Genomic DNA, 14,568 nt, shown 5'->3' with positions numbered 1-14,568 from the left:
GGTGACAGAGGAGCCCACCAATGTAAACAATTGAAAATATTAGCAGGATTTTGAAAACACTTACAATGAAGAAGAGAAGAAGAAGAGAAGAGTTTGGATTTGATATCCCGCCTTTCACTCCCCTTAAGGAATCTCAAAGCGGCTAACAATCTCCTTTTCCCTTCCTCCCCCACAACAAACACTCTGTGAGGTGAGTGGGGCTGAGAGACTTCAGAGAAGTGTGACTGGCCCAAGGTCACCCAGCAGCTGCATGTGGAGGAGCGGAGACGCGAACCCAGTTCATCAGATTATGAGACTACCGCTCTTAACCACTACACCACAGAGAACTATGATAAAAAACTGAGTTTTAGGAAAAGATGGAGAATATGATATGAAGCAGTTTGAAAAGAATATCTGGGGAAACCATGGAGGGAAGTTCGGGGATTTTGAGAATCCTATTTGTAAAATGATTATGATGATAAATGTTATGATGATTGTGATGATAAATGTTAAAAGTGAAATTGAATTAAAAAAATGTTTGAGAGAGAGAGCTGGAAGGATGCCAGGACCCTGCCAGAGCTTCGTGCCTCCTCCCCAATGTGGGAATGTTCAGGGTGGCAGGGGAGGATATATTGTTTATTAATATCCTTCCTAACTTGCTCCAACAAGTTTCTTTATGTAGCAGAGTTACATTCCCCTTTTCATGCACAGCAGATAGCTGGTTGCAGGCTCGTGTGAGCCTCTCACTACTATACAATTCAGTCTGTCTCAGATTGAATTGTACGTTCCTGGTAAATTCCCTTAAATCCCTCTTAAAAGAATAAAGACACCACAATCTTATTCAAAATCAATAAAAGAAGTTTACTCACATCAGTTTACAGTTGGATTCCTGAAGGCAGACTTAGTTACAAATATGTACATGTGGATCTACCCCATATGGGGGAATAATCCCAGTGCCTCTGCTAGCTGAGAGCTAGCAGAGCAATCCTAGCTAAAAGCTGGTCAAATGAAGAAAGTCAAAAAGAGGAAGGTGTGCTGCGTGACTCGTCCTTTCGTTACCTGGACAGGTTAGGTCATATCCACCGTCTATCACATGCAAAAGGAAGGATGCTCCAGCCAGGAGGAACAGGAAGTTTTGACTGGCTGGACCAAACATTCCCTCGCATGTCTTCTCTGGCATTACAAGGAATGTTGTACTTGACTGCCTCTCATGGATCACATTCCACACCCAAAGCCCGGCACCTCGCTTGGGGGGCTTTAGGAAGGCAGTGTGAGGGCTGGGCAGGGCCATCAAATGTTGGCCTCACTTTCCTCCGACCCCCTTCTCCGTGTGACAAGGCAGTGTGCACACTGCGGGTTCCTTGCCAATGTCTTCTTGCGGGCCACTTGCTATGAAAAGTTGAACCACCCTGGTCTACAGGATCTCAACATCACACATGTGCAGAAATGGGGAAGAAAGACCCAAGGAGTAGCTGGTCCATTTTAGTCATTTGAGAGGACATCCAAATCGTACCCAGGGGGTGTGCACATGCAAGAGACACAGGAACTCTATAAGGAGGAGCAGAGCAATGGGAGACAGAGAGAGAAAGGAGGTGGTGAAAGAGATAGAAATGCCTTATTTTGGTACCAAAACACAAGTCTAAATGGTAGTAGTGACCTCCTCTCTCGCTCGACATCAACCACAAGTCTTGGCCGACGAGGAAAAATGCTGGAAAACAAAGAGGGAATTGTGTCGCTATAATTGTTCAAAGGTTGCAGCAAGAACTCAACTCTTGGTTTCAGTCAGTAAGGGCATAGAAGGAAGTTAATGAAAGAGCTTTGTTTGGATGATTTCCAACCCTTGGGGGGAAACCCAGTGCTGAAAATTCAGCAGCCAAGTTCCTGTTTCTCTGATCGGAGACTCACTCGGAGGCAGCAGTGGTGCTGGAACCAGATACTAGGCAAGGAGCAGAGAAAGACCCCCAGAGCACGAGCTGTAAAGGGACAGAGAGCCAGATCAATTCTCCAGGAAGTGCACCCACAAGATGGACAGGCCACGCAGATCCCATGGCTGGAAGGTCTCCTGGAAGATGCTGCCCTTAGCAGGTGAGAGGTCAGCACCCTGCAATGGGGAGGACTTACTTGGGGGGAGTTGAGGATGCTGGAGGAATTTGGTCTTTTAGCACAGATCTGTATCTCTCCCACTAATGCAGATATCGAAACCCAACTCTGCACCTGATTTCATAGAGGAAGGTGTTGTTTTGAGTGAAAAATCTCTTTTTAAACATGTATTTATATGCAAAAGGCCTGCTAGGGACCACCCTGTTGCACCCTTGGTTTTGTACTTACTAGGATGCAGAATCCGGACCCCATTTCCAAAGGGGTTGCTGGTAAGAGCGCTGGAAGGAAGCAGGTGGAGTTACATGCAGCTGAGCTTGGGGGGTAGGATGAGGATGCTGGAGGAATTTGGTCTTTTAGTTCTAATATAGATCTGCACCTCTCAGACTAATGCAGAGGTTTAAACCTCACTCACTGCCAGATTTCATGCTCCTCCGAATGTTGTGGTGGTTTCCTTCTCAGGAATTCAAACTAGACCATTGTGTTAATTTGCAATTAAATGCATTTTAAATATGTACTAAAACTTCTAATGAAATGCAAAATTGGCAAGTCCCACTAAAGGTCGCACCGCTTCACCCTCTGTTTCCTACCTACTTGGATGCAGAATCAGGGCCCCATTTCCACAGGGGTTTCTGGTAAGAGTTCTGAAAGACTGTAGATGGAGTTACATACAGACCCTCCAGGTGTCCCTGTTTTCCAGATACAGTCTCCGATTTACAGAAGCCAGTTTCTGATTTGAGCCTGGACTATCCTACTTTTCCTTAGGATGTCCCCATATTCATTGGAGAAATGTTGGAGGGTATGGTTCCATGATGACTTTGACAATGCCTCAGAGCCTTCTAGACAAGCAGCTCTGGAGGAAGGTAGAGAGGTAGTACTTAAGGGGAAGGCTGGATCCCTGGGGGAAATAAAAAAAAATGGTAGAAGGATTCTTAGTGCCCAGTGAGCACTTTGTGTGAAGAAAGGAATCATTTATTAAAATGAATGTTATTTTTCTTTCAATCAATACCGGTGATCGGCAAGACAGATTGAAATTATTGAAATAAATGGCAAAAAGTTGTCTGGCAAGGGAAAAAACCAAGAATAAAATACAAAATATTGATAGATGAGAAAGAGAGAAGAGGTTTTTCCCTGTTGGATATGAGATTATATTATGAAGCTTCCTGTCTGTGCTGGTTGAAGGAATGGTTGTCACTGAAGAATCCGCATATTAAAGACTTGGAATGTCATGATAATATATTTGGCTGGCATGTGTATTTGTGGCATGGCGAAAGTACATAAAGGATTTATAAATCAGATTATTATGTTCATTTGTTAAAAATGAAAAATTATAAAGAGAAGAAAGAAAAGAAAGGAATCATCCTGAGTCCCTGAAGGAAGTAAACACAGACAGATGCCCAGATCTCCTTCACTGGACCCCTTTATGTTAATGTTTGCTTAGCTAGAAACATGGGAGGGTCCTGGAAGGGGAAATGCAAGAGCGCTTCCCCTTTCTTCATGTCTGCCCCAGAAGAAGGCTGAGGCTGAGCTGCCAGGAAAGGAACTGCCTTCTTGCTTGCTCAATAAAGTAAGGGCTACACTTGGTGTTTGCAGGAAGCTCTTGGGGGGAATCACTGTTACGAACTGGGATATTTAGAGTGTGCCGTGACATTTCAGCAGAGGTTAGATGGCTCCAGGAAATGCCTTTTTTCTTCTTCTTTAGCAGAACATGTCTTTCGTTTTCTTCTCCACACTGCAGCCTCCGTCCTGAGTTCCTGCTTCCTGTTGACTCGAGGCCAGGAGACAACTGGAATAAGTATCAGAGTTGTTCCAGAAGTGCTGAAAGAAGGAGATAGTGTCACCTTAACACCAGAAGGTCTTGAGCTGAAGAATATTGCCAGCTGCAAATGGTACAGAGGGGCAGTTGAAGAAAGAAACATGATTATTTCATTTTTCAGACCTCCATTTAGTGGTCAGGAAGATGGACCTGCCCACACTGGCAGAGAGACTGGGAGGCCAGATTGCTCCCTTTACATCACAGATTTAAAGCCAGATGACTCTGGAATCTATTCATTTAAACCAGAAGGTCCTTGGTTTACCAACACAGAGGCTACAAACATCACCGTTTCAGGTATGATTAATTTGCTCTCCAGTCATTCTTACTTCTTATGCACCCAAATCTATCTCCTCTGCTGCGCTCTGAGGTGGAGAGTTCTGTGCCTTCCGCCTTAGGGAGGGTGGGATGCGACTCGTGAATTTGTCCTAAACACAATTCCTCTGTCCCAAGAATGTGGCCCTACAAAATTATTCATTTTTTCATCAGAAAACTATACCAGAATATGCTAGTCTTGCAACAGCCTTTTTAGCTGTTCAAATGGAGAAATGTTTGAGGGGGGGTTTGGGTGGGAGGGGGAGTTATATTCATTTAAAAGCATTTTTAAAACCAATTACGGTAATATGCACCAACATATGGTGCTGGAGGAGACTCTTGAGAGACCCATGGACTGCAAGATCAAACCTCTCCATTCTTAAGGAAATCAGCCCTGAGTGCTCACTGGAAGGACAGATTGTGAAGCTGAGGCTCCAATATTTTGGCCACCTCATGACAAGAGAAGACTCCCTGGAAAGGACCCTGATGGTGGGAAAGATGGAGGGCACAAGGAGAAGGGGACGACAGAGGACGAGATGGTTGGACAGTATTCTTGAAGCTACAAACATGAGTCTGACCAAACTGTGGGAGGCAGTGGAAGACAGGAGTGCCTCGCGTGCTCTGGTCCATGGGGTCAGGAAGAGTCAGACACGACCAAACAACTAAACAACAACAACAACAACAAAACATGTCAGTGGCTCAAAGTGGCTTTCTTTGATGGCTTCTCTTAAAGAGACCATAACCAGATTCAGCGACCATGAGGACCCACAAATGATGATTGTCTTTTCATCTGCAGAAATCCTCTCTGACCCAGTCCTGCGGCCGACAGAATCCCTAGTGGCAGAGAACACAACTGTCACCTTACACTGCAACACCTCTGACCACTTTGACGTCTCCATCCTTTGGTTCAAGGATGGTAATCCTGTCCCATCTAATACTGGGCTTTCTGACCAGAACCAAACCCTCATGCTAAGTGGCATCACCAAAGAGGACGAAGGGATCTATACGTGTCAGGCAGTCAACCCTGTCAGTAATGCTACAAGTAACCCCAGTAGGATAACTTTGGCATGTGAGTAATCCACTAATAAACAAGGAACACCTATCCTCCTGACTCTGCCCTCCACACTAGTGGTTTCTAACTCGCTAGTGCTTTTTGTGTGGAGGTAGATTATGGTGTTTCATCAGAGAAATGTTGGCGCGTGTGGCACAGCTGCTTTCAGTGCTCAAAGGGCCTATAGCTTGTTATGCGGCCCACATAGCTGAGTGTGGGAGAAGAGCTTGGGGGAGCTGGAAGGATCAAGGAATATCGCTAGACTGAGGTAGAAGGAGGTGGGGAGAGGGGGTTGGGTGGTAATATTTAGGGTGTATGTTGGGTTTTATGCAGCACCAATGTCTCACATCAGGTGATAAAAAAGACTCTACAACGTAAAAAAAGAGACGACGCATGTTCTTTCATAAACCAAGAGAATATTTAATAAAAAACATTCAGAAAGAAAGAAAGAGAAAATCACTAGACTGGGCACTGAGTCCGAGGAAGAACTATTTCTCACCTGGTCAGGAAAATGGAGATGCCCACACTGGCAGGGAAACTGTGAAGCCAAATTGCTCCCTTTACATCACAGATTTAAAGCCAGATGACTCTGGAACCTATTCATTTAAACCAGAAGGTCCTGGAGTTACCAACACAGGGGATACAAACATCACCGTTTCAGGTATGATTAACTTGCTCTCCAGTCATTCTTACTTCTTATGCACCCAAATCTATCTCCTCTGCTGTGCTCTGGGGTGGAGAGTTCTGTGCCTTCCCCCTTGGGGGGGGGCTCATGAATTTGTCCTAAACACAATTCCTCTGCCCCAAGAATGAGGCCCTACAAAATTATTCCTTTTTTCATCAGAAAACTATACCAGAATACGCTAGTCTTGCAACTGCCTTTTTAGCTGTTTAGTGGGGAAATGTTTGAGGGGGGTTTTGGGGGGAGGGGGAGTTATATTCATTTAAAAGCATTTTTAAAGCAATTAATATGCACTAACATATGGTGTTGGAGGAGACTCTTGAGAGTCCCATGGACTGCAAGAAGATCAAACTGATCCATTCTTAAGGAAAACAGCCCTGAGTGCTCACTGGAAGGACAGATCCTGAAGCTGAGGCTCCAATACTTTGGCCACCTCATGAGAAGAGAAGACTCCTTGGAAAATACCCTGATGTTGGGAAAGATTGAGGGCACAAGGACCAAAGAGGACGAAGGGATCTATACGTGTCAGGCAGTCAACCCTGTCAGTAATGCTACAAGCAACCCCAGTAAGATAACTATAGCATGTGAGTAATCCACTAATAAACCAGGAACACCTTTCCTCCTGACTCTGCTCTCCATGCTAGTGGTTTCTAACTCCCTATCGCTTTTTGTGTGGAGGTAGATTATGGTGTTTCATCAGAGAAATGTTGGCACGTATGGGACAGTTGTTTTCAATGCTCAAAGGGAATATAGCTTCTTATGCGGCCCACATAGCTGAGTGTGGGAGAAGAGCTTGGGGGAGCTGGAAGGATCAAGGAATATCGCTAGACTGGGGAAGAAGGAGGTGGGGAGAGGGGGTTGGGTGGTAATATGTAGGGTGTATGCTGAAAAAAGAGACAACGCATGTTCTTTCGTAAACCAAGAAAATATTTACTAAAAACATTCAGGAAGGAAGGAAGGAAGGAAGGAAGGAAGGAAGGAAGGAAGGAAGGAAGGAGAAGAAAGAAAGAAAGAAAGAAAGAAAGAAAGAAAGAAAGAAAGAAAGAAAGAAAGAAAGAGAGAGAGAGAAAATCACTAGACTGGGCACTGAGTTTCAGGAAGAGCTATTCTCACCTTTGGGAGGGCAACACCTTGGCTTCTTTTCTAGCCAATCTTATGTGAGCCAGGAAGAGCTGCATTCATTTCTGGACATTACATGCTGCTGCCTCTCTGCCCCCAAAGCTGGGTAATTCTAAAGTACAGTGGTGCCCTGCAAGACGAATGCCTCGCAAGACGGAAAACTCGCTAGACGAAAGGGTTTTCCGTTTTTGAGCTGCTTCGCAAGACGAATTTCCCTATGGGCTTCCTTCGCAAGACGAAAACGTCTTGCAAGTTTGTTTCCTTTTTCTTAACACCGTTAATACAGTTGAGACTTGACTTCGAGGAGCAACTCATAGAACGCAGTGTACATAGTAGACTTTTTTGAGGTTTTTAAAGACTTTGGTGATTTTTTAAGCTTTTCCAAAACTTCTTTTGCAGCCATTTGGTAAGTTAAGCTTTTAAAACTTTTTTTTGGGGGGGGTTGGATTTTGGGTTGGGGTGTTTGGAATTCAAGGACTTGGTGTTGGGAAGGGGTTTGCAAGAATCTGGAAGCTTGTGTGTTTTTTTCTGCATTTTTATGATTTTCTGTGACCATTGGGCCACTCTACTGTTTTTTTTAAAAAAATTCTGGGTTTGAATTTTGAAATGCTCTTTACAGTATGTGTGACTTTAAAGAGCACTTAATAAACTCTCGTTGTACCAAATTTGGCTTTGTTTGGACTTTTTTTGACCATAGGAACACATTTATTGATTTTCAGTGCATTCCTATGGGTAACCGTGCTTCGCAAGACGAAAAATTCGCTAGACGAAAAAATTCGCGGAATGAATTAATTTCGTCTTGCGAGGCACCACTGTCTTGACCTTCCTTCCTTTAGTGCTATTAGAGGGAGAGATGAGAGGCTAGATTATTGTCAACCCTTAATGCAAAATCATGAAAAAAAAGTCCTTTGCTCTTCAGATTCTTCAGATAGTTCTTCTTCTTCCTCTTCTGGTTCTGCTGGAGCCCTCGCTGGGACTGTTATCGGGTCCCTGGCTGTGATATTGGTGCTAGTGGGAACACTGACTTACGTCTTTCTCCGTGAGTAAAACCAGAGCTGGCCATCAACTGCAGGGTGCTCTCAACATGGTGCTATCAACTGTGGGATGAGTTTTACTAGTTAGGAGAGGATATATTAATTGCAATTTATACCTCCAGGCAGGGACACAGGTGGCACTGTGGGTTAAACCACAGAGCCTAGGGCTTGCCCATCTGAAGGGTGGCAGTTCGAATCCCCACAACGGAGTGAGCGGGACCTAACAGTCAGGGGTCCCTTTATCTTTACCTTACCTCCAGGCACCCACTTGCACAAGCTGAACAGAGTTTAAGATCCCATCCTTAGCAGAAAATTAAAGCATAAGAATTGTGAAGCCTTCTTGGGGTAAAGCCCATCTAAAACGTAAGCTGTGTCCCCCTTTCTTACCTTTCTTGACAAAGAATCAGGCAACAGACTGGGAAGTAAGTTTAAAATATGATTTACTTACCTATAGTCATGCATTTGTTATATGCAACAGCAGCAGTAAACAAACTAAGCAGGTAAAATACTTATATTTACAGTAAAAACAGCCACAGACATGTGTACGAGCTGGAGCAAGCGGAACCCTCGTTGCTGGTTGAAGGAAGAGGGGTGGAGAGGTGGGGAAATGAAATCACACAGAGCCCTCTCTCCCAAGTACATCTCTATGGTCTGCCTATCAGCAATACAGCTCTGTGGTCTTAACCCCTTCTCATGCTAACTAGCATCGTTAAGTTGGGCTGCTAATCTTCTACTACACCAATGGTCCCAACTCACACGCTCTAGTGAAGAACAGAGAGGAGGAATGATTCACTGTATATAGTTTTACTTTATTTTCCTTAGACCAATAGTTTTATAAATTGCAATTTTAATTCTGCAATAAGCTGAAGTGAAATGGGTGAGGTGTTTATTCCCACGTGGGAATTCACCAACACATGAGCTGAACTGAGAAGACTTTCTGGGTGACTCTGCTGACTGGAAAAGGAACCCCAAATGGTTGGCATAGTGCACTGACATTTAAATGAGTCACCTCCTTTAGGCTGTAAGCTGTTGGGGGACTAGCTTGTATGCCTGTGTAAGAAGAGTTTGGATTTGATATCCCGCTTTATCACTACCCAAAGGAGTCTGAAAGCGACTAACAATCTCCTTTCCCTTCCTCCGCCACAACAAACACCCTGTGAGGTGAGTGGGGCTGAGAGACTTCAGAGAAGTGTGACTGGCCCAAGGTAACCCAGCAGCTTCATGTGGAGGAGCGGGGAATCGAACCAGGTTCACCAGATTACGAGTCCACCGCTCTTAACCACTACACCACACTGGTGTAAGAAACGGTGTCATGGTTAGAGTGTCATCCTGGGAACCTGGAGACCAGGGTTTGAATGCCTACTTGGCCATGAAGGACCTTGGGCCGGTTGTTGCTTCTCAGCCTAACCTACCTCACAGGGTTGTTGTGAGGCTGAAATGCAGAGCAGCAGAACTGTGTAGACAACCCTGAGCTCCTTGGAGAAGAGGGTGGGATAGGATGCAATCAATCAATATCAATAAACTGCATTTCTCCTTCTTGTTAAGGACAAGATGCTTCTTAAAAAGCATAAAGAAATGGTCTTGCTGCAGGTTGCTTAATGTTACCCTGCTCTCGGGGGCAGATCTGTAGGGTCTGTTGTAGGATATGAGGTCCACATTACGTGTTTATTCCCAGACTTCTCCCTCCTCCAGGTGTCTGTCGTCGAAATGGCCAAACTTCCACCCAAGTTGTATCCACCCCTCAAATATATGAGAACGTTCTTCCAGCTGGACAGGTGAGTGACTCAGGGGGCCTCCAGATGGTCGTTTGGGGTGAGATGGGGCCACCTCAAGCATGGCAAGCACTAGGCACCTACAGCATCTAAATGCCATCTCCACCCCACACCCCTTTGATCTGGATTTCCTCTTTTCAGGGGAAATTCAATAAGTTAAAAAAAAAAAAAAACCCTATTGCCCACAATCAACCTGTTTATGTACCTGTCTAACCTCCAACACATTTGGGGATGGTATGATTGGAAATTTGTATCTGATGTAGAAATATTTCATCTTGCTTTCTCCTCCTGAACTGTGAAGAACTCTCTCGAACTTCAGTTCTCTCCCAGGAGCATTAACGGAGGGTTGATTATTTTTTATTATTTTTTATTATTTTTTACCAACAACCAAAACACAAACAGTGAAAACAAACAGTGAAAACCCCCAGGCGGCTGATGCATTCGGTATACATAATAATAACATATTCAAATCAGCCATATGTGCAATTCTATATACCTTAACACTCCTCCCTCCACAAGGTTTATTTAACTTTTAGCATTTTAATTGCCCCAAATTGTTCAAACCTACCCAAATAATTCAATATCTTCTCAAACCAATCCTCTTCATTCTAACAGAGGGTCGATTATAACCAGGCTCTGTTGGAAGAAAGATGATCACCTTGCGAGGAAGGCTGCCATCAAACTAGTTTTCTTATGCTGTTGTTTATTGCCAATATTATGATGGGTTTAGAATGGAGCCGATCCTCTCAATTTTAAAGCATTTACCTGGTAGACAAGGAGTAGGAAAAGTGAGTTCTGGGGGTTAAATATCACTTTGCCTGTCACTCAGTCTTTCCACAAGACACACTCCTTCTCCGGTCATGTCCACCACCAACCTGGCTTCACACCTTGCCTGAGTGTTTTTGCCTGGCTGGAATATGTCTTTGAAAGTCTCAGCCTTGCCTGGATGAAGGTGTAGAGAGGGATGTGTGTAGAAACTAGCCTACTGCACAAAGGTGAAATTTACATTTCTCGCTCCACCCATTTTTACATCAGGCTCCACCCACTACTGATCTGCGGCTACTTAAAATCTTCCTTTCCCATCAAGCTGGGGAAATTTTCCTTTCTCTTGTACCAAACCGTGTGAATGGAAAGGGCAGAAATATTGTTAGAATGGAAACCCATTTTGGTAATTGAGACAGGAGCTCAGATGATCTTAGAATTGGGTTTTGGGTAGATGTAGAGTTGAGCATGTTTTCTCTGTATCAAGTTGGCATTCTATGTTATGACACACTGACCAGATGCTTGGAAGCTGTGGCTGCATGGTTTCGTGGGAGCCGATTGAAACTAAATCCTTCAAAGACAGAGCTCCTCTGGCTGGGTTGGGATGGCATGGGGGTGAGGGACCAACTCCATTCTCTTGCGGGGGCCCAATAAGTGCCATTGCCTTCCGTTAAGAGTTTGGGTGTAATCCTTGACGCCTCCCTTTCCATGGAGGCGCAGGTTACAACAACAGCCAAGGTGACATTTTTCTACCTTCGGCGCATCAAGCAGTTAGTCCCTTACCTTTCCCGCCCCGACCTGGCCACAGTGATCCATGCGATGGTCACCTCCAGGCTTGACTACTGTGATTCGCTCTTTCGCTTAGAATCAGTTTGATTCCCTCCCCCTCTTTCTTTTTTTCCTTTCTCCTCCTGTGAAGAGATTGCACCCTAATGTTTTAATGTTGTATTTTAATCTTTTAAATTGTATTTTAATCAACTTGTTTTTATTATTGGTTGTTAGCCGTCCCGAGCCCGGTCTTGGCTGGGGAGGGCAGGGTACAAATAAATTATTATTATTATTATTATTATTATTATTATTATTATTATTATGTTATCTGGAGTTGCTGACTGCAGTTGAATTTTGCACCAGGTCTCTGGCCATGTGAAAAAACATGATTTGACCTATTTAGAGTACTAAATATTGTGGGTTAAGAGGCACCCTCAAGCTTTTCCTGCTATTGCATGCTGTTTAACATTTATGTTTTGCATCAGTGCTAACTTAGCGGACCTTGAGAGCAGATGAGGGGGGCCATTTCCATGATCCAGAGGATTTATAGTCTAGATTAAACAGCGGAGCACAGAAAGGAATGACAAATTAAGTCACGAAGATGCAAAACAAAAGTGGGTTTAAAAAACAAAAGAAAAAAACAGAACTTTCTGTTTTCAGAAAACACTCCCTGTTTCAGCATCTGCTAAGGTGCCCCTAAATGTGGGTCTTAAGAAAATGGAACAGGCCAAATTCAGCTGGCCACACATTTGAAACTGGCCATAATAATATAAACTGAATTCTCAGAATTCTGCACTGACACACTGCAAGAACTGGGCATCAGGGCTACAGTGAGGTGCTCCCTTCAACATATTTTTGTCGTTGACCCAGGTTCATCCTGAAAATTCCTCCAGCGCTGCCAACACATATGAGGTGAGTCCTTTGTGCTTCAGAATATTTGGAAATGCCAGATATGACCAAATATCTGTTACAGTGGTCCCTTGGTTCTCAAACGCCTTGGTACTCAAGCAACTTGGAACCCAAACACTGCAAACCCAGAAGTAAGTTTTCTGGTTTGCGAACGTTTTTCGGAAGCCGAACGTGCTCCGTTTTGAGTGTTACGCTTCTGATTTGAGTGCCACACTTCCGTTTTGAGTGTTATGCTGAGGTCTGTCTGTTTTTACTATTTATTTTGCATTTTTGATTTTGCAGCTCTTTTGTTTTCTTTTTCTGACTGTGGAACGCAGTTCAGGTATGGATTGATTGATTATGTGACTGCAGTACATTGTTCATTGCTTTCATTTTATGGATCAATGGTCTCATTAGATAGTAAAATTCATGTTAAATTGCTGTTTAAGGTGGTTGTTTTTAAAAGTTTGAAACGTCTTAATCCATTTTGCATTACTTACTAGGGAAAAGTGTGCCTTGGTTTTGGAACGCTTTGGTTTGGGAACAGATTTCTGGAACGGATTAAGTTTGAGAACCATGGTACCAATGTATTAACAAGAGCCCATCAGCTGCTCTCACAATTAACCCGAGATTACAGACACAACTCAGAAAGCTGGCCTCGTACATTTTAGGGCCTTATGGGCAATTGTCTTCCTCATGTACCTACCCAACAGAACATAGAAAGTGGCCGAATACCAAGTCACCTCTTTAGTCTATCAAGCTGAGTAAAGCCTACATTGAATGGCATCTGCTCTCCCAGATTTCAAGCAGGGATTTCTCCCTCCAGAACAGAAATGTATACACCTAGATGGCCAGCTGCAAAGGTGTGCAAGTCTCCTGAAGGGTTGTAGAGTCAGGTGGAAATGGGTGTTTCATCAAGTGAAGGTTTTCTCTGCTCACACTGCAAAAGAAGCCCTGCGGGAACTAGACCTGAAATTCCTCCTTCGCATTGAATTCACAGTGGCAGGCCCTGTATTCCGAATTATCCAAATTCCAGGCAGAGGACGCCCAGGTTCCCTGAAAGTATAAACCACTTGCCTTAAAGACAGTAGCTCTGATTTCCGTCTCTTCTTACAGGCCATGCAGCTTCCAAGAATATAAATACGTAAATAAATGTATTCTTACACTGGCCAGGAAAACAAATGAAAGCAAAGGTGGATTTGACTCTGTGGCTTCCACCTGACCATCTCCATTTTCTCTTTAGACCTTGCAGCCCAGAATCCCTTCTGTCTACGAAGAGATAAAGAGATAAAGACATGGACCAGCAACTTCCTCTCCGCAGCTGAGGCCTCTCCTGGGCCCTCAAGCCTCTTTGTTGATCTGATCTCTTCCTTTCAGATGGTGCTGAGTAAATACAGGGCAGATCCTTCTGGAAATCCTAGTCCTTATACTGAACGAAGGAAGCAGCCTTGGTCCCCAAGGGACTCTCACACTGGGAAAGACATGCGAATACTGAGACAGAGACACAAAAGAAACTCCGCTTGGAACGGCCAGACAGAAATCCTTGGAATTGCATCTTGTGTGACTAAAGGATTAATGTAAAAAAATTCCTTCCTGTAGCACCTTAAAGACCAACTAAGTTAGTTCTTGGTATGAGCTTTCGTGTGCATGCACACTTCTTCAGATACACTGAAACAGAAGTTGCCAGATCCTTCTATATATTGAGAAGGTGGGGAGGGGTGTTACTCAGAAGGGTGGTGGGAATCGGAGATTGGCAGATAGCTGAGATGAGCCTGTTGACGACTCTTAACGACTGTAATAGGTCTTGCAGGAAAAGGCAAGGGGTGAGAAGGTGAGAAATGGCTTAGTCATGTATAATGAGATAAGAATCCAATGTCTCTGTTCAGACCAGGTCTCTCCATTGTTTTAAGTTTGGTAATGAGCTGTAATTCAGCAGCTTCTCTTTCCAGTCTATTTCTGAAATTCCTTTGTAGTAAAACAGCTACTTTGAGATCTTGTATAGAATGTCCTGGGAGACTGAAGTGTTCTCCTACTGGTTTCTCTGTTTTGTGATTCTTGATGTCAGATTTATGTCCGTTTATTCTTTGGCGTAAGGTTTGGCCTGTTTGTCCAATATAGAGAGCTGAAGGACACTGTTGGCATTTGATGGCATACACAATGTTAGACGATGAGCAATTAAATAGTCCCGAGATGGTATGTGTGATGTTGTTGGGGCCAATAATGGTGTTGTCCGGGTGTATGTGGCAGCAAAGTTGGCATCTGGGTTTATTGCAGGCTCTGGTGCCAGT

General features: G+C 44.0%; 1 protein-coding gene across 1 annotated transcript; it reads left to right on the top strand.

Moving 5' to 3' along the window:
• Positions 1–1,803: 1,803 nt before the first annotated feature.
• LOC310712675 (cell adhesion molecule CEACAM7-like) lies at positions 1,804–13,799 on the top strand. The gene is made up of 7 exons (XM_083515964.1): positions 1,804–2,064; positions 3,815–4,186; positions 5,001–5,273; positions 7,976–8,095; positions 9,783–9,865; positions 12,263–12,304; positions 13,524–13,799. Exons 1-7 carry the CDS (start codon positions 2,004–2,006, stop codon positions 13,569–13,571), a joined length of 999 nt encoding a protein of 332 aa, XP_083372090.1. The 5' UTR covers positions 1,804–2,003; the 3' UTR covers positions 13,572–13,799.
• Positions 13,800–14,568: the final 769 nt, after the last annotated feature.

Source organism: Podarcis liolepis (assembly GCF_965112155.1).
Source record: "Podarcis liolepis genome assembly, chromosome: 7".
In the NCBI taxonomy this organism is placed as follows: domain Eukaryota; kingdom Metazoa; phylum Chordata; class Lepidosauria; order Squamata; family Lacertidae; genus Podarcis; species Podarcis liolepis.
Note: the sequence above shows the minus strand (reverse complement) of the source record. Positions and strands in the feature narration are given on the sequence as shown.